Source organism: Cynara cardunculus, assembly GCF_001531365.2.
Source record: "Cynara cardunculus var. scolymus isolate 2C chromosome LG 11, CcrdV1, whole genome shotgun sequence".
In the NCBI taxonomy this organism is placed as follows: Eukaryota; Viridiplantae; Streptophyta; class Magnoliopsida; order Asterales; family Asteraceae; genus Cynara; species Cynara cardunculus.
In genome coordinates, this window is record NC_037538.1 from 15,901,298 (window position 1) to 15,918,191 (window position 16,894).

A 16,894-nucleotide genomic window follows, 5' to 3' on the forward strand; every position below is an offset into this window, starting at 1 on the left:
TCAATAGTTTCAAACCCGAATTAATGTATAATGTGTTAGTGTAATTGATGTTTTAACATGCCACAGATTCGTAATTTTAATTTAATAAATAAAGATAATTATCTCATTAATTAATAGCATTAATTATCTTTGATATGTGACTTATGATGGATCTCATGGATCTCACATATTTTGGAGTTTTCGAAATATTAAGCGTGTGTTTTGCCCTTATCCAACTTCGAACTACCTGGTCTTGAGATGCATACTATGGTCAGCTTATAAAGCTCAGTGAGTTCATGGTTAGCGTGAATAAGCATCATTTCACAACATACATAATTACATATCCACTTGTAAACTTTGAACCAAATATATGCATTTCCTGAAAACATGCAACATTGAAGAAAATAGATCTTAGTCACTAACATTTTTCATGGGTTGTCCAACTTGCACCTGTCTGGACACTCATTACAAGGTCGTGCCCACTTGTGTGACTGTTCACCTGTTAAAACTGATTATAAAACTTTCATATGAAATAGCATACTAGAGTTATTTGAAGAAAAAAAAACCACATAGCATGCAACTATCATAAAATAACATACATGTAAAATATATTGTATCGTCTATGTAAATTGGAAAATCATACATAGATACACATCACCATAAAAATCATATAATGCTCGAAAAATAAAATTGCACATAGGTATACATTCTATTGTAAGTCTCATGAAGACTTACCTGATGATGTACGTTGCTTAGTGAAAGTCGTAGACTAGTAACCTACAGTTAGTCAAATAGTCCATTGATGACTAATTTCTCCATCACGCCTTGTACAAACCATTTCACATTATTCATATAAGCTTTAATAAACTCTGTATAAATAGTATGCATTATCTGAAAACATGAAACACATAAACAAAAGAGATCTCATAAATTGTCTAGTCGAACATGGGTCATCTTGTCACTAGCATTTCTTGGGTTATTCGACCTACACCCGTCTACCTGTCTAAACACCTATTAGGAGGTCATGCCACTTGTCGTGTGACTTACTGGTCAAATGTCCACCCGTTGAAACTCATAAAATTCTCATATGAAATAATATGCTAGAGTTATTTGAAAACAAAATAAACACATAGCATGCAACTGATCATAAAATAACATACTATAAAATATATTGTATCACGTATGTAACTGAAACACCATGCATACATACACATCACCACACAAATTATAACCAAAGGGCCTTTGCCCTCCTAGGAGGTTAGGAGTTCAAACCTCACCAAAAGTGAGGAGGGTGTGTGAGTTTATTTGTTGCATTTGCTAAATATAAATATTATATACTTAAAAAGCTTATATAATGCACGAAATAAATTTATACGCATGTATGCATTCCATTGTAAGCCTCATGAAGACTCATCTGTCTACGTAGATCGACTACTGAGAGCTCTTGACTGAAGACCTACACATTTTATACCATAATATTCAATTAATGACTTAATTTCTCCAAAAGTCAACAATATCGACTATGATCAAACTCGGCCGATTTTAAGCAAACTCCAAAACTGGGTTTTTAATGTCTCAAATACTTCCATTTGACCTCATCGTTAAAATAGTTGTGGGTCAAACGAGATAAAAGTCAACCCTAGGCCAACCTCGACTAATTTTAGTCAAACTCCAAGTCTAAAACTCAATAACACCCCAAAACGTCAAGATAATCATTTTATAATCTTATAAATTCATCTTTTCAACTTAAAGTATCCCAATAAATACTTAACTCAAATTATGACGCTTTATATCTCACTATTAAATCAAATAATAATAATTTAAGTGTTACACTTGATAACGACTCTTAACATCTGTTAATACTTTTAATAATTAAATGAATCATTTAATTATTAAAAGTGCCTTAAGACAGTTTCTAATATCAAATTGCGGCACCTCCAAAATACTTGTTAAATTATTTATTAAAAAAAATACTTTAATAAATATTTTCAAGAATTAATTAATTAAATTAAATAATTTTCCAAAATAAATTAAATAATTAATTAAATTGACACTTAAATTAATATATTAATAATTTAGAAATTAAATTACTTAATTAATAGAATGCTTAAAAACTAGATCTTTTACTAATTTAATTGGTTAAAATACATTTTTAATAAATATTTACCCAATTAAATTATTCAACTTAAATAGCTCAAAATATTAAACTTTTAAACCCAATATGATATTTAATCCAACTAATTAGATGAGTCCAAAAAATTTAAAAATAATATATGGGCTCAAATGTTAAGACCCATAAATAGACATAGTCCAACTCAATGCGATCTAGATCTAAGCCCAAGACTTGTGGATCTACCGAATCGGATCCATACCCGACCAGGACCTCATGCCCGACACGCCCCACTTGCACGGGCAATAGGTTTTCTGTCCATTCTAGCTTGTTTCTTCGTCGTTTTCGACAATTCTTTTTCTTAAAACTCTAGAAAATCATTTTCCTCAACTGCAGAAACAAAAATCATCGAAAACCATAAAAGTATTGAATCACATTTTCTCGTTTATATTTTCAGCTTAAAAACTACTCAAAATCGGACCTTCTAAACTAAAATCTGAGATATGAAGCTACTAAGGTTTGATAGAGTACTTAAAAACGAAGCTAATCATATGAAGAAATCGAATTTTGGTTGGGTATTTTACTTACAATTTATCTTTCGATTTTCTTGAACAAAAAATGTAGACGAAAGTGTTGGCTTCTTAATCCGCAATTTTGGCTTCTAAATGAGCTGAGAGGATAGTTGAAAGTCAAGTGGGGCCCTTCAAGATCTGAAACTAATGAGATATGTATTTTTGACAAAACAGGTCCCCCAACTAGACTTTACATGTTGCACTCTCCTGAATTATTAGATAATGACATTCGGCCCCTCTGGCTTTGATACTTTGACCAATATTACATTTTCACCCCCTGATCCAATTTTTCCTTTCATTTTTAGTTTGATTGAATACAACTCTTTTCATAGTTCCTCGCTCTCATTAAATGTCATGATTGACCTCTTTCCATGTTTTTCTTCACATTTTTGGTCCAATAAAATAAAACTAGTTTTTATTTTGTTCTCTTTTTCTTTTCATATTCATTTATTTACCCTTTTCTGGGGTGTCAATGTCAGAGTTGGATACAGATATAGTTTCTTTTAAGAAAAGTAACCTGAAACTGTACACAATCTTTCACTCAGCTTACAAAATATTTAATTAGCATAGAGAAGTTAATATATGAGAATGGTTGAGTAGTCGATTATTCTAATCACGTAGAGAGCTCTTAGAAAGCGTAATCTTGCATGGGAGGAGAACTCTACCTTAAATATCACCATGTGCATTAAATGCACGGGGACACATGTCACTTGAGATAAGATGTTCAATGTTGACTTCAGAACTTTAGAGAGTAATTTTTATCATGTATATGTGTTTCATGATATGATAGTTTCACATGTATTTGTTTCACCACGTGAATATTTTGTATTTTTCATTTCACTAGGTGACCACTTTTTTTTTCCACTTGTAATCTTTTCATAAGGTGAATACAAATATATGTGAAACAATATCTTAAATCATAGGTTTTGATGAAAACAAATCATGTAAAAATACTTTTATATTGGTTCTCACGGGTTTGTAACATATTTGTGGTTCTCATTAGATTATCGTCTTATATAGATAATAGTTATAAATGATACAAATCAATTAAATATTTAAATAATTTAATTTATAAACATTTTTGTACAATTTTCATGTACATAAATACATACATATATGATAGTACCAAATTTGAATAAAGAATTTGGTATAATTGATGGTATTTTGAAAAAATCTGGTTCGTAGAAAAGAAAATTTATGTTTTATTCGGTTTGAAAGATTCTTATAAGCTGTCAGAGACGTGGTGAAGGTTGTTGCAAGTTGCAACGACAATGGTGGTAGAGAGTGGTGATAACCGATGGATGATAGTGACTCTAGGATGCGAAGATGGTGGTAGTTGGTAGTGGTGGAGGAGGTAGTTGTAGGTATAGTTGATGTGGTAGTGGTAGAGGTAGAGGTGGAGGTGGTGGTGGACGGTGTACGACTTGCGATGAGAAATAAACACAAATTCCAGCAGACAATGTTGTAACAATGCTACAACATGCAGTCAACAGTGATTGATTCCACCATCTATTTTAAGGATATTCCTTTCGGACTTCCACCATCGCATTAATATCATAGTTTTCAACCCATATTCCTATGTGGTTTCAGGACCAATAATAATGTCATATGGTATCCTCAAAATATATGGATTAGCAAATTCATTTGTCTAAAAATCACTCTTCCGAGTTGGTATGTTCTTAGTAGCTCATTCCTGAGTCTACCATAACTTTAACATTTTGATGAACGACCAACCTGCCAAGAATAATCAATTGGAAAAACATAGATGACAAATTCTTTTATTAGTAACTCTTCCAAGTCTACTCTCATATCATTCAAATTGACGTGCATTCAGTGACTCATTCTTGAATCCACGACACTTTAACATTTCCAGACTGATCAACTCGTCGATAAGTGTTTTTGACTTTTTAAAACTTGAATGAAATAATGGTACGTTTTTTATTGCGAAACAACACCCACTTTCATCCGATTTAAAATCCCACCATTTATCTCACACCCAAGTTAACAGAGTTTGCTATTCATTAAATTAAAATACCAAGTCAGATGGAAACTGATTGGAATGATCAACAAAAGTCTTAGGAGCCTCTATTTATACAAGGATAAAGAAGAAAAATACAAAAATCTAACCTGAGTGTCAAACATAAAATACAAAGGTATACTTTAAAGTAGTTATCCTAAGTGCAACCAGGTACAACTCTCTAGAATCTTCCAAAAAATTACCCAAATATTATCCCTTGGTCTCAAAAGCTTATATTCTAGAATCTTCATGGTTAAATCCAAAAGTTGTCCAAAAAGCCACATCCAATTGATACACAACAACATTATGCTACATAATATCAATCAAACTGAAGGATTGTACAATGGAACGGGATTGATTATTACGCTACTTGGAATGTGGTCTGTTCATGGATACATAATTTTTGGAAGTAATAAGGGAAAGAATGTTACGATTCGACAAATCATAATGGCTCCAAACGATTCGAAGTGGCCTTGTAAGTTAATCGACGCCAATTACCTTTGGCACCTTGTTTCAGAGTGACTATCAACAAAAGTCAATGCCAATCGCTAAAACATACTATATCACACTTAAAGAATACTAAAAATACACTTCTTTTATGTTATATTTTAATTTTGTAAGTATATTATTCGTTTTATGTTGTAATAGGGTTTTTACACATGACCACCTATATATTGCTATTTCTCGAGTGATATCACGTGAAAGTTTAACAATACTTATTTATATTGAATAATAAGTATATAATATATTTAATGCATGGGGTCGTGATGGGTCGACGATCACGTTACCTGTCCCCGTCCCCATTCCCGGTTTTTAAATTTTAATGATCCTTGATTTTACGATGAATCCCTGATTTCATCGAGACGGATACATCGATTCCCTGATGGGACGGTATCATTCCCATACCTACATTCTCATGCCTATTAATGGGGTGGGCTAAATGCACCCCTATGCATTGCTTAATGCACTCCTATCCATGAATTTCTTCCTCACACATATCAACATCAATACATACTTTTTACATTCTCAATGCTTGAATGACCTGATTTTGACATCAAAAAGGGTGCCATTAGCACTCCCCCTATTAATTCATCGACATTTCATTGTGACTCAATTTTGTATTGTGCGTCTTGTTTCAAATCAATCATTTTACTTAACTTTTAATAAAAATAATTATCATGAAAATAAAATAAAAAAAAAAAAAAAAATGATTGGTTTAATATGCCACTTTCTTCATCAATCCGTCCTTCTGAGAAACTGAATCGAATCGCCATTAGAAAATTGCTGCATCTATACGTCTTTGATTGCATCTGGTAGATTGTACACGATTCAACACCCTAAATCTTCAAATCCATTCAAATTTGCTTCTGTTAATAACCACTGTTCCTCTCAAATCACGTGGAACACTGTTTTCTCATTTGAAAATCAATTCTCCTGTAGCAGAATTTCCAATTTAAAACCCTGATTGAGCCGAATTTAGGGTTTCTTTAGGTGGGATACACATATCCACTGTCATTTACATCTAAACGTAGTTACCCTTGAATACTATTGGAAGAGGAGGAAGAAGAAGAAGAAGAGAGAGCGAAAAGGGTTTCTCAGTTGAATGTAATATGAAATTGAGGGAGTATTTTGTATGTAGTGATAATAATAATAACAACGACAGAAATGGGGGAAGCAAAAGCTTGGAGATATAGTGGAGGGGTGTTGGTTTTGGCTAATAATAATCATCGTAAAAAGCTGAAGCATAATCAGCACCCAAAGCATTGTTGTTGGTTATGGCAGCCGGCGGAGACGGCGGCTATGGGGAAAGGACAGAGGCGGCGGATCTCGTGGTCGGTGGTGTGTGGGGTGATGTTGTTTGCTTTAGGTCTAATATCGTTATTTACCGGTCATGTGGCTTCGAATCTCGAGTGGTACTCTCAGAAACTCGTTAAACATCGATTATGGTACAACAAGATGGTAAGCTCTTTCACATTTTCGTTCTATCTCACGTACATTGTGTGAAATATTTGCTTATACAAATGATTTCTTGTTCATCAATCTATTTGTGTTTATGTAATGGAGGAAATCAATGATTGTTATTTGGGCGTTTACTAGTATCTTGTGGGTTTTTTTGCTTGTTCGTGATATTTTGGTTGCTCTGTATGGGTGTGCAATTTGAGCAAGATCATGTAGGTGTGTGTTGTGTACCTTTTTCTCTACATCGATTTACTGCTCGTTGACTTGGGAAGCAAGTCATAATGTAGGTTCAAAGGCCAAGCCTTTTGGTATCTGGCATAGTTAAACCTGTCCACTTGCAGAATTTCTGGTAAAACGTTGCTATCAAAACTTTATTGGGTTGCTTAGAATTGCTTGTCTTCCTCTCATATTTTAGTTCTTGCTTTGCTAGAGCTTATTGAAGGGTGAACAACAGGACACTGTTTTCTTGTGTTTTGCTTCTCTCACCCTCTTTGCCTCCACCAACTGTAAACTTCACTTATTGTCTATATATGTCTTATGGTTCCATGGATACTCTGAAAATATGTACTTTAAGATATCTTCCTTTTATTTGATATAGGAAAGAAAGACTGAAAAAGATAGTTGTTTTCCATTAGAAGATGAGCTAGAAGTGGACAAAATGAATAACTTTTTGTCAACACCATTTTCTGCCAACCCATGATGGGGAGAAAAAGATGATTTAAAGGAATTTGTTACACTTGTGTTAATTTCTGATTATCATTTATTTATTCGGTCTTTTCTTGGATTTCTAAATATGCAAGAAGCTTCTCACTTTTTCTTAATGCTGGGTTAGTCTTTATGGTATGAAATAGCTTTTAGGCTTGATTTGATTTTGTCATTCTTTATGGGTAGCCTTTCATGTATTGCCTAAAATTCTAGATGCTCAATGCTTTTGATGAAAGCCATATGACTTAAGTAGGTGATGGTTCTTGTATTTAGTCACGGAGGTCGTTCCTTTTCTTTTACTGGTTGCATTATAGTTTTGCCTTCTAATGTCTCCATTCAGAAAACCAAAGCAATTCAATATAGGAAGTGGTCTTATGAAGTCGAAGGTGTGAATTAATTTGGACTTAGGAGCACAGCTGTCCTTGAGAGATTCTGGATATTGGATAATTATGTTTTGCACAAGGCAAGTATGGGTAACTCCACGAGAGGCCACTCCTCGTAAACATGCTTGAAAGTTAAAACCATATGGCTACTGATGGGTGTGTATCTTATTATTGCCTTTTAAGATAGACTAGTATTTTTGTTGTTCCAAAATCATTTGTTTCAACCTTTTGCATGTTGTGTATAAGAATCTCCTTTATAGTCCATAGATCAAGACTTCAGGTTATGCTATGAACTGCTCATCAGAGAATTGAAATGCTGTCTGTTATCTTTTTCTCATTGTTGCATCATGCAGTGGCAATTTTTCTTTGTGAAGTTTGGAAGATTTTGGCACAACTACCTGGAGAAGTTACATTTTCTTAGTAAAGAATATCGTCAAAGTTGTTGTGTATGGATATAGCTATGAGTGCATATATTACCAAATTCTGAGTTTTTTAATAGCAACAAATGTTTGCCCATGTTTATTAATTCTTCTTGTGGCATCAATACTGAATTGTGCCTATGGGCATATCTGTATGCTTTTGTGCTTGTTTTGCCGTAGAAACTTACGAAAATTTCTAAAATTCAGGGTGGATTCAGTCATGGACCAATTGACATTTGGAAATCCAAGTTCTCAAAGTTCTATTACGGATGCAGTGAAAGAGGTCCTCATTATGCACGTAAGTTACCTTACCAATTATGATTGTTACTCTTGGACATTTGTAAGAACCAAGCGAGGCTGCTTTAACTTGGGTATTGTATGTTTCTTGGTGTTATGATAATGCCATATCATCACGATTTGTGCTTTGTTGCCCGTTTCTTCATTTCACAGTTGGTTAGGGTTTTATTTTGTTTCCGAGTTATCGTTCAGTGCATTTTAATTGTTCTTGGGAGGATTATTCAGTTGGAACAAATTTATCTCAAGATTGTTAACCAAATAAATGTGTTATTGTTAGAATCAAGGTGCAATGGGACTTTTTATTGTAAAAGATGTGCCAGAAAAACCTCATGATAAATTTCGTTGGTGCTCGGAAAATAATGAATCGAAACAGACACAATATATGACATTGTATTTATGTGGCTCAGTTCAAAATTGCCCATAGTCAACCATGAGCCAGTACTTTGAGTTTCTCATACAGCATGCTACAGATTTCTGAAAAGATCCTTAAAATATTAAATTTGATATTTACTGCTTAAATCATTCTGTAAACAGCCCCTGTTCGTGAGCCACTATCAAATGGCTATCTGCTTATTGGTGCCAGTGGAGGGCTGAACCAACAAAGAACAGGAGTAAGCATTCCTTCTTTTCTCTTTATATTTTCTAATGTCATTTGCTAGACAATTTGCTGGTGGAAGGATATGCTTGGGCATGTGTGCATGCAGAACGCGCTAATAAGTTAACTTATCTCTCTCAATTGGTGCAAAAAATTGGGTTAATCAAATCTATATTTATTATTGTGATCTTATTCACACAGATAACAGATGCTGTAGTTGTTGCACGAATACTAAATGCTACTTTGGTCGTTCCTGAGTTGGATCATCATTCATTTTGGAAGGACGATAGGTGAGTTGAGATCACATTAGTTAAAAGATTTGTCAAGTTGCTTGGTGTTCACATTTTTGTCTGATTTATATCAACTTTGCAGTGACTTCGCAAACATTTTTGATGTCAATTGGTTTATCTCTTTCCTTGCAAAGGATGTGCCTATCGTCAAAAGAGTACCGGACAAATATATGAGATCACTTGAAAAACCCCCATATACGATGCGTGTCCCACGAAAATCAGAACCGCAGTATTACGTTGATGAAGTTCTGCCCATACTGTTGAGGCGACATGTGAGAAGGATATGCCATATGACTTGAATTTTGATGTTTTTGATATTGAACTGTTAATTCTTTATTTACAACTATTGAACTACTTGACTTTCGAAATTGTGAAATCCCATTTCCATATTGAACTGTCCAGTACTGTTTTCAGTGCATTATGTTTTTGGTTATGCTGAAATATGACACTTTTTGGTTTTCTGATTTGTGATGACCAAATTCTGCAGGTTGTTCAGCTGACAAAGTTTGATTACAGGCTTGCTAGTGACCTTAACGAAGAACTGCAAAGGTTACGGTGCCGGGTCAATTATCATGCTTTCCGCTTTACAAAACCATTGCAGAATCTTGGTCATAAGCTGGTGATGAAAATGAGGAAGATGTCGAATCGCTTTATTGCTGTTCACTTAAGGTTTGTCTCTTAAGTTGCCAATTTTCTGATGGTGGTTTTTTTTTCTTTTATCTTATTTTTTCCCCAAAGATCAATGCCATAATGCTATGTTAAATGTAATTGCTGATGCCTAGAGTGGTAAGATTGAGAACAGACTTGAAAGCCTTGGAAAATCTCCAAAAAGATGATGCTTTTTCAAAATTAGAAATTCAACCTGAACTTTCTAAAAGTGGCTTAATGCCTGATCTTTTCTTAATATAGAAATTCTCTAATAGCTCAAAAACTCTTGGAATTTAAAAACTTTATATCTAGCCACTCTACTTCTATAAGGGAAAAAGTTAAAGTCTCCTGCTACTATAGAGTGAAAGAGGTCTCATTGGGAGATTAAATCCAAAAGACCATTATTAGCGTGTTGAGCTCACTACTCTCTCAACAGTGAACAAAGGTAAAAGTAAAACAGCAGCTCTCGACTGCCCAGCCAAAAAAGGCTCGATATGCTGTATAATGTCGGTCCCAATGGACTTGCTGAATGGAGCTAGATTATAGACCAAATGATAGTGGAAGCTCAAGCAGTTGGGCGAGTAACAACAACAGGATTGGTGAAGCGCAAGTGCCCAACAGGGTCTCTAGTGTAATAGGACTGACAAGAGAACAGTGAGTAGCACAAGAGGCATATTCTATCATTTTGGTTGCATAAAGTTTGGTAGGCTAGGATGAGCTGTTGTAGATGTTAGATCTAGGTCCGAACTACTCCATCAAATCCACCTAGAAAAAACAATAAGGTCAATGAAGTTCAGAGGATGTTGTATGAAGTTTGAGGAGTCTTTGGTAATGTATACCAAGCAGTGTCAAGGGGATGCAAGGGTTATTGTCAAACATTTGCATTCTTCCTTGAAGATCTGTGTGGCCTTAGCGTCAGCCCCGTCCTAGTTGAGCTAAGTAAGTCTTGAAAGAATGTAGMTATGAAGAGCTCAAGAGGAGAATGAAAGATCCCTTTGTAAGCTTATTGTTTATACTTTATGCTTCTCCAGCTTTGGATACAAATGAGGAGACCTCCCCATTTTGTATAAGCCTCCAGCCCGGAAGGATCATTTTAGATCCAAGAACCTTCTAGGTTCATTTACATAATCCGGAGAACACTACAAGCATCATGAGAGTCTACAAGTTGCAGGAAAGTCCTAAAGGATAGTTAGGTTATCCAAGAGCATTATGGAACCTTCTGGGATATTCTAGACCCTTTTATGGAGAATGCTCTCTTGGTGATCTTGGAAGGATGCTTGCTCAGTTGCTTGGGATATCCGAACTTGAAGAGCTTGAGTGTGATACTAGGGAGGTCATAAAATGGTGCGCAATGTCAAAGAGGAGGCAGGTGGCAAAAACTCTTTTTTACGTTTCTGAAGACGATGGGTATTGTTGTTAAACGAATAGGAGGAGCGGTGACGCTGATGGGGCCTTTAGATGGTGGAAAGGAGGTTGACCAATATCAGGCCTGGAGAACAAAAACATTGAGCAGCAGTCTGAAACCAAAGATAAGTGGCATCCTACAACCAAATGTCGCTTGTGGCAAACTTATGCCGCTCCCCTATTGTGGTGCGGTCGGCACACCCTATTACCATCTCTTTTCTTTTTTCTTATAAGTTTTGTTTTGGGTTTCTAATTACTCGTAAGTTGTGGTTGTCCCTAACGGAGAAAAAAATCTTCCCTATTGAGTCCACCCAATGTTATCTCAAACCCCCTCCCCCATCTTTGAAATTGGTACAATCCTTTGCCTATGATTGGAGGGATCTAAGGGCTTCATAGTGTTGCTATGTATTACAAACATAGAAAAACCTTGGTTATCGTTGTTCCATTTAGCGTATGCAACAAGCTGTCAAACCCGTAGGTGGTAGGTTGATCCTAGTAGATAAATGGTGTTTCTTGAGTTGACACATTATTTCTTCACATAGGTGCTCATTGCATGTGTGGTATTTTAAAAATTGATTGGTGGGACTATGATAGAGTTTGGCTGCCAAGATTGATGAAAAGCATACCCCCCATGTAAAATGTATGTGCTCTATTGTAACAAATACCAGGCAGAAACTTATCTTGATGAGTATGTTGCTTGTCGTACTCCTGCTGCAAATTGGTTGCGAAACTGGTGCCCTGCTAAACCAACTTTATATGTGTTAAAGTAGTATATGTCCCACATTATCAGGTTGTCAAGTTACATATATGTGGTTTGGGCACCTTGCTCCTTTGAGCTAAGCTTTAGGGAGTGAGTTCTACCCAAGCCCGTTCATCAATATGAATCGCAAAACTTTGTATGGATCACCCATGTTGCATACCACTCTAAATCTGGCGCATCCCTCCAATTTAGTGTGCTTCACCCGTACTATGATTTCACTTAAAACTCGGTGCACCCTAGTGTTACTTTACACTTTCATTTGACACATCCCTGTGCCATTTTGGCATCATGGGTTGTCAGCTGTTTCGTTCCTTGTCTTTGGTTGGCTGTTTTTGACTTGTATTACTTTGGTCCTTTTACGTCATTTTGGTATCTACTCTAGTGAATGTGCAAATGCAATTGAAGACTCCAACAGACATCAAAATAAATGAAATTGGCTAGCAGTGATGTGTAGTTGAATTTGAAAATATGCTTAAATATTAAACAATCAGGTATAGAATTTGATTAAAGCAAAAAAAACACCATGTTCAATCAAAATGTAGGTGCCACCAGGGCAAAAGTGAAATACTTGTGGTTGTCCAACTCCCAAGTTCCGATGTAAAATTTTTGTACCATTTGAGAGCTTTTTTCAAGTTATTGTCTATTACTGAACATATGCGTGAAATATTTGTGCAATAATGAGCTGTCCATCAATATAGTCATTATCTATGTTCTGTCCAAAACGACATCATCCAACAAAAGGAATCCACTTGAAATCGTAGAAAGAATTTGAAGACCATTTATTTTAGAATATTACACAGAATTAATTTAGAAATCAAGAAAGCAACTCTTTATCCTATCTTTAGAAAAGGTGGATGATTTAGGAACATTAAATTTATCTTGGTAATAGTTTTGAAATAGGTCTCAGTTTATGGGGAAAGTAACTTTTTGAAAAGTAGGCTTCTTTTGTATCTCCTTACAACTTGATCACATGTTAAAATGGATCACATGTTTTTTTAGCCTTATCCTTTTTAGTAGTGTCCTTTCATGGTCTCCTGCTCTTTCTATGATAGGTTTGAACCTGATATGCTTGCTTTTTCTGGTTGTTACTATGGTGGTGGCGATAAAGAGAGATATGAGCTCGGTGAAATCAGGAAAAGATGGACAACTTTGCCTGTGAGATTTCTGTCTTTACAATTTGTTATTGACTTGTCTTTCTCTATATGATTTTATGTTTTCCTTCTCTGCTCTTTGCTTTCTCCAAAAAAGACAGGATTTTCTGTGCACGTATGTAAGGGTTTGACTACTAATCAAATATATAAAATCCCATCAACAAACACCAAGTAGAGAAATCTTGTGGGCGAGAATTAATGTTATTTATATTATGTAGTTGCTATTGGCAGCGGGGTAAGTTCTATTGAACACTTAGCCAAAAAAGTGAACAGTCGCCAACAATTTGGGATCTCCCATAAAGGGAATTGTTGTTTGCGATGGATGTAGCATAATTGAAGTTAAGATTAAAAATATGTTGGGGTGATTGGATGAACAAATATGATCAAATTATTTGCATATTGAAGGCTACAAAATCTGGCTGCTTGAGGGATCGTTCACCAGTTCCATGTGCAAACTCAATAGTTGGAACAAGACTTGTTCAAGAAGCATTGATTTTCGTTCAATTATGCTTCCTTTGATCATATTTGTTTTTAATTTAGGAAGCAAGTCCTGATGGAGAGCGGAAGCGAGGGAAGTGTCCCCTTACGCCATATGAGGTGGGGTTGATGCTGCGTGCTCTCGGTTTTAAGAATGACACATGCATTTACGTTGCATCTGGTGAAATTTATGGTGGTGAAGAAACTCTGCAGCCTCTTAGGGAACTCTTTCCAAATTTCTACACAAAGGAGATGCTGGCTAGTGAAGAGCTTGAACCTTTTCTTCCGTTTTCTTCTCGTCTTGCAGCTATAGACTACATTGTTTGTGATGAGAGCGATGTCTTCGTCACAAATAACAATGGGAACATGGCAAAAATTCTTGCTGGTAGAAGGTATGTATGCTGAAATCTTGTTAATTAGAGAACATCTTTGCATATTTAATTTTTGGAAATGTATATTTGTGATGTTCTTTGTCCCGAAATAAATGCAATATTTGATTGAAACATAGTTGAAAGAAACTGTTGACAATTGATCCATTCACTCTGTCCATCCCAAGAAACTTGCAACATCCCCTTTTTTGGCAAGTTTTCATGTTTACATTACATATTTACCCGGTAGCATCATTGTAAATAATTGATAGTATTGATTTGGGTCTACGAGGTTCTTTTACTGTGTAGTGAAAGTAATTTAGATGTTTGACAAATAGTAATTTTCTTGAACTATATCCAAAATGCCCTTGATTATGACAAAATAGAAGAATGTATTGAATATATTATATTGGTTTATGTGACAACGAGGATATTTGAAACTTTGCCAAAAGGGAAATCATTATTTAGTATATGAGTACCCAAACAGGAAAATGGAGGGAGTATGACCAGTGAGAAGTAAATGCTACATTTATGCTTGTAACATGCAAGTTGGACTACCTCATGTTATGGCGCTGGGCTTCCTATGAAATTTGCAACACTTATTTTCTTATGATTTCTATGAATTAGGAATACTTCTTTTAAAATATCTTACCCATTATCATTGTGCACAAATAAATTGATGGTAATGACTTCGATCCACGAAGTTCTATTTTGTCTTTATTGAATGGTATTTTAGATATTTGAGTAATGGTTTAACAAGCACTGATCTTCATGGAAACAACCGCTCTATTCTTTGAGGGTAGAGGTCAAGGCTACCTACATCTCCACCCTCCCCCCCACAAAAAAAAGCCCCCACCTTTGGATGCTGCATACTGGCCCATTTGGTTTAGTCGAACATATTTCTTAGATTATGTGCAATTTCTTCTTGTTTGATTTATATTCAGCCAGCCTAGTAAGTCTTGCTGATTGCAACATGTTTAAAGGAGGTACATGGGGCATAAAAGAACCATTCGACCAAATGCGAAAAAGCTCAGTGCTTTATTCTTGCAACGAGAGAAGATGCTGTGGACCACTTTCTCTAGCAAGGTGAAATCAGCCCAAAGGGGCTTTATGGGTGAACCAGATGAGATGAAACCAGGCCGTGGTGACTTTCATGAATACCCTTCTTCCTGCATCTGCAAGAAACCATTCAAATTCTCTGACCTTGATAACCACAGAAACCAAACAGCAACAGAAGTTCCCTTTAACCCTGAAGCGGGATCTGGATATGGGCGCAATGAAGAAGACCAAGGTGTCAATAGTATGCAGGGAATCGAAAATGCAGGTATGATGACAAGAGATCATCATAATGCATCATCATCACTAGAAGAGAAGGAAGATGATGACTTTTTGGCTGACTAGGTGCAACAAAGAAACCCGATGATGGTATGTTTTATAAGTGATTGACATATAATCCATCGTACTCGATTGTTCATTGCAAACTAATATTCTTCTTGTGAAAATACCAAAAGAGTACTCTAGTTTGCAAGAAAGATAGAGGTTGGACAAGTTTAGAATGTAAATGCAAAAAGAATCATTATATGTGGTACCTTCGGTCAAAATTAGCTTATCTTTGTACTCCTTTTGTTTCAAAATAAGTGTCCACATTTCTATTTTGGTTTGTTCCAAAACAAGTGTCTAGTTATAAAAGTAAGTGTCTACTGCCCAATTTTACCCTTAATTATGAGATGAAGAGATTCATTATTCCTCTATTATTAAGGATAAAATTGTTAAAATATGTAGTAAGAACACATTTCTAAAAGTGTTGTTCCTAGTCATCGTGGACATTTATTTCGTGAGGAAAGGAGTAAAACATGGTCTTTATCTGTAATGTTCTAAAGAACAATGATTTGTTTACGATGAAAACGAAGCACAACTTATTTGAAAAGTCGATTTTTAGTGTCAACTTGATTTCCTTGACCATCTTGGCCTAAGTTGGCTTTACGTTCATATCTGGTGTGTGCAGATTTGTCTCATCGACGCAGAGTTTTACTTTAAGGTGACATGACTTCAAGTGACACGACTCAACAATGGCATTGTGCCTGTTACTACTATAAATGTTTGTATATGAAAGTGTAACTGCAACAGCAAATACAATTGTTGATTATATAGTGTCTGTAAGGTGTTGTAGCTTTGTCAAGTATTTGCTTTCTTTTACAACCCCAAGGATCCAACATCATTGGGGTTTTCTGTACTCCTTTATTCCATCTTTTGTAATCAATTTCCAAGTTCAAAGGTGAAATAGAGGCCCAAAACAATGGTTGTTTGCTTGATAGCATATATAAGGGGTTGTTTGCTTGATAGCATATATAAGGGGTTGTTTGTTAATTGCTAAATGATTTGATGCAGAATGATTAATAGGCTCTCATGATATAGTACAAAATAAAATATAATTGTTTGGTAATTGCATACAATGAAATTAGGGCTCTTAATGGTTAAGGGAGATCTATGATACAAAATCATTCGGAGGGTTTTAGAACCTTTAAGAGGTATATACCTCTTAGCAAAGATTACCACTAAACCATACATACTACGATGCAATTATTATATATAAATGGACCTGATATGCTTATGGGCTTCTTATATAAGAAGTAGGTATATACCTTGCATAAAAAAAATCTATTTTACGGATATGGTATGGCGACTCATTCAAAAATTCACTCAACCAAGCCCTTCGAATCCAAAAAATGACTGCAATATGCTGATGATTATCCTACTAAT

The 16,894-nt window shown here is 35.3% G+C and overlaps 1 protein-coding gene across 1 annotated transcript; it reads left to right on the forward strand.

Moving 5' to 3' along the window:
* Nucleotides 1-6,018: 6,018 nt before the first annotated feature.
* Nucleotides 6,019-16,447, forward strand: LOC112521981 (O-fucosyltransferase 29-like). The gene is made up of 10 exons (XM_025131009.1): nt 6,019-6,637; nt 8,352-8,442; nt 8,976-9,052; nt 9,238-9,326; nt 9,409-9,598; nt 9,814-9,995; nt 13,191-13,293; nt 13,830-14,158; nt 15,118-15,559; nt 16,140-16,447. Exons 1-9 carry the CDS (start codon nt 6,344-6,346, stop codon nt 15,533-15,535), a joined length of 1,773 nt encoding a protein of 590 aa, XP_024986777.1. The 5' UTR covers nt 6,019-6,343; the 3' UTR covers nt 15,536-15,559; nt 16,140-16,447.
* The last annotated feature ends 447 nt before the right edge of the window (nt 16,448-16,894 follow it).

Bases quoted from the DNA above. Each gene is read 5' to 3' on its own strand.
- LOC112521981 (XM_025131009.1), top strand. From the start codon at position 6,344: ATGGGGGAAGCAAAAGCTTGGAGATATAGTGGAGGGGTGTTGGTTTTG. The intron at 9,599-9,813 runs GTGAGAAGGATA...CAAATTCTGCAG, and splicing joins CCATACTGTTGAGGCGACAT to GTTGTTCAGCTGACAAAGTT. The intron at 14,159-15,117 runs GTATGTATGCTG...ACATGTTTAAAG, and splicing joins AAAATTCTTGCTGGTAGAAG to GAGGTACATGGGGCATAAAA.